Genomic DNA, 3,638 nt, shown 5'->3' on the forward strand with positions numbered 1-3,638 from the left:
TTGATTAATTAAAGTTAAGCCTTCAAATATAATATGTTTATTTAACCGTAATGTCCTATCTGCGACGTGGAGAGTATTTTAATGAATAATTTGTATTTCTTGTAGAAAAGTGCAGTTCACATTTGAACATTTTAGAATCAAACTAAGAGATTTCCTTTTTACTATGGAACATCCTTTACTATAAAAGGTGAAGAATAATATAGAAATCAGTAATACATGACTGAAAAACAAACTTCGGCTCCGTTGGTTTTTCTCCTCTCTGCTTCGCGCTGTCACGGTTGCTTGGCAACATGAGTTACGCTGAGGTGGGGGCGGGGACAGTTGGTGAAGGCTACACCTGTCCGAATCCACAGATATTTTTCTTCCAGACTTAGTTTATTCCCGGCCTTCGAAGGACCCGTCCTACGTAGACCAGTCCTTCGAAGGATGCAGACCCTGAATTTGGACACAGCCAAAGACTGTAGTCCTAAACATGGCGGAACACTCAATTATTACAGAGGAGGCCTCAGCTGGCAGTTAGAACTACTTGCTGTTTTGGGCATTATACAGGTGGATTAACCAAACCACTGTTACACATTGGATTAGTGTGGTTATGAAAATGACGTTTACTGAAAGTTTCAAACTAAAACTCGCGGTGCAATAATATCAATCTTTTTTTATGTTTTTTTTTTTTCTCAGGATAGTGAGAACATTAGCATTTCATGGGTGTCTCAAAGATAGAAATCCTTCCCCAGCTTTCTGTCTCACACACACAGCATTTGGCTGGGGATTCATCGCTATAGCAACAGAATACACAGAAAGGCAGAGCTGCTGGTTTGGACTACAAACCAGCAGCCATAACTGCCATAACTGTAGTTCTATCTGTGGCCAAGACTCAGTTAAATAAGTCTGAGCAGCATGTCAGAACTACAACATGGCGAAACTGTCTGTTACTATAGAGGAGGAGTTGGCTGGTATTATAAACTACTTGTGCTTTGAGCATCATATAACTGATTTAACCCGATCACTATTACACATGGAATTAGTGTGGCCATTTCAAATGACACTCATGAAAATTTTCAAAATAAAAGCCCCAGTAATCCTGTTCAGTAGGTGCACTGCCGCAGGCGGTGCTATTACATTAAGTTTAATAATCTTTTTTCCTGGAGTTAGTGCACTACCGTAGGCGGTGCAATAATATGAGCTTTTATTAGCATTTTCTCCCAAGTTATGGCCGTGGTGAGGCCCCGTGGCTTGCCGGGGCCTCACCACGAGGAGCAGGCCGCAGGTGCGATTGAATCGAATTTCCTCCTTTAACGGGCTTTGGCGGTATTTTAGTGTCCAAACAAAAAAGACACTGTCCAGCGTAAAGATTACTTATCGTTTGAGGTCGAAGTTGAGAAAAAGTGCCAGGAAATAATCGGGAAAAAAAAATAGCTAACCTGGCAGGAGCACACCAAGACACAACTTACTCCACTGCCATTCAGCCCAAAGTCTCCGAATTTAACTACATTTAAATATGAATAACTACTATATCTGTTTACTACGATTCAGTGATTTGGAGGAGACAGACGTCCAGCTCAGATCCTTCCTCCCCAGAAATCACAGTGATCACTTCATAGAGAGTTGGAGTCATCCCTGCTTCCTGAACTACCTGGCTCAAAAATAGGGTCGCAGTTCTTCAGAACCAGCTCCCTCCTCTTCATCACTCCATCTAGATTCTTCAGAAAATCCTCAAATCTTTGCAAAGAATCGCTCAGAACTTTCTCTCCATCTGTGTACTCAGCCTAGTTGTATAGGGTTTGATTTATCCTGATTACATCACAAGACAATTTATTATAAAAAGCTGTTTAAATCATGTAAGTGGTTTTATCATTTCAGTGATGCTTCAAAGTAATTTTGAAACACAAATAGCAGGCTGTGAGCATCAAGTTGAACTTACAGAAGCCATCCCACCACCAGCAGAATGTAGGCTTCCTCTGCAGGCAGTCCTAGAGATGTCAGAACCAGGATGGTGGTCATAGCTCTCATTACTGGGAGCCCTGCAGTTCCAAAGCTGACGATGGAAACAGTCAAGCTGCAAACCAAGCACAGCCTTCATGAGCATTTTTGTCTAAGGTACAACACACAAGCCTTTTCTCTTTAATTTTATTATGTAAAATTTACATTTTTGAGCTTACATCATCAAAAACATACCTGGAGTGTCGCATTCTTTGATGCATTTTTTGAGAAATCCTTTAATCTCCCATGACAACCACTCAGCTGTGCTTCTGTGGACTGATTGGCACTTTCAGACAAATCTCTGAAAGTGGCAGCTGGGAAACTTGGAGCTGCAGTTTACAAGGTTCTGAGTTTCCGCCTCACAGAGCACCCCTCTCCCACAACTCTTACACTCAGCTCATTCAGACTAGCCAGCAGCAATTAGCAAACATGTGGAACTGTGCATTTCCTGAACTCGGTATATGAGCTACTTCTGAGTTCAACACAAGTAGAAACTTAGTTAAAAGGTTAATAGAGGAGCGTTGTTCTGATGACTTTCTGAAGGCAGTTTCAAAGTGTATAATTTTTGGAGATTTCAGTTTCCAAGTAATTTATATTTGATATAGACTGCATTTTTATAACAACTAAAGGTAACATAGTTACTTGGTTCTTTTAAGAAAAAAAATTATTCGACTGCATTTTTTCTTAATTTAAGGCACTTCTAGGAAGCGGCTTACCCAATGGAGATTATCTGGCTGACATCCAGCGTGATGTCATTTTTCTGGGCTATAAAGACGACGGCGATCACTTCATAGAGAGCGGTCCCGTTCTTGTTGATGATGGCGGCGATGGGCAGCATGAGGTGCAGGAGTTTCTTATTGACCTTCACCTTCTCCTCACAGCATTGAAGGGTGATGGGCAGAGTGGTGGCGCTTTGGCAGAAAGCACATTCTTTATTGGTGCACCGTTCTTATGTGGAAACTAGAAAAGTGCTACATCTCACCTGGATGCAGTAATAAGTGCTGTCAGCAATGCCTCTGAGGTCTTCTTGAAGATGACAAAAGGGTTCTGTCTGAGGATTATGAAATAAACCCCAGGAAGAACAAAGAAGGGATGGATTACAAGCCTGAAAGAGACAAGAAAGTCATGCTTAGTGTTACAAAATATATTGGCCTTTAACTTTGATACTTTTATATATTTTGTCATGGTAATACCAGACACCTTGGTGTGTTAGGAAGAAATCTCAGTAAAATCAGTTCTATTTCATCCCTACTGACCGCCAGAGGCGGTGCTTAAAGCACTGAATGATCACTTGCGCATGCACAGGTCGAGAATCTTATACCAACATGGTCACGTGTGACCCATGGTGACACCGGTAAGTCTATATAGTCACGTGACAATGACAGCTCAGTCCCTTTTCATCTTCTGGCATGCAGGTTGATAGGTGGTAAGAATTTGATTATTGCTTGTCGCTGGTAGCCTCGAGACTGCGGTCGGAGCTGTGGGGATTTTCTCGCCCTCCAGAGGCTGCGCAAGCTCTTCATTGATACAACTTTGTTCTTCGATTGGTAAGTTGTTTTTTCTCTTTAATCGACGGGAGTGGCGGCGTCAGCTCCCACGTCGATTTTTCTGTTGCTGGTGGTACGGCGTTGGCCAACTCCGACCGGCTTGTTGCTTAG

General features: G+C 42.1%; 1 protein-coding gene across 1 annotated transcript; it reads right to left on the bottom strand.

Annotated features, from left to right (window-relative positions):
• Nucleotides 1–2,692: 2,692 nt before the first annotated feature.
• Nucleotides 2,693–3,324, bottom strand: LOC103132137 (excitatory amino acid transporter 3-like). The gene is made up of 3 exons (XM_016667171.1): nucleotides 3,314–3,324; nucleotides 2,963–3,085; nucleotides 2,693–2,891 (listed from the first exon to the last, which is right to left on the bottom strand). The coding sequence occupies exons 1-3, from the start codon at nucleotides 3,322–3,324 to the stop codon at nucleotides 2,693–2,695; spliced, it is 333 nt and encodes a 110-aa protein (XP_016522657.1).
• Nucleotides 3,325–3,638: the final 314 nt, after the last annotated feature.

The sequence above is a fragment of the Poecilia formosa genome, unplaced genomic scaffold (genome assembly GCF_000485575.1).
Source record: "Poecilia formosa unplaced genomic scaffold, Poecilia_formosa-5.1.2 Scaffold932, whole genome shotgun sequence".
Taxonomy (NCBI): Eukaryota; Metazoa; Chordata; class Actinopteri; order Cyprinodontiformes; family Poeciliidae; genus Poecilia; species Poecilia formosa.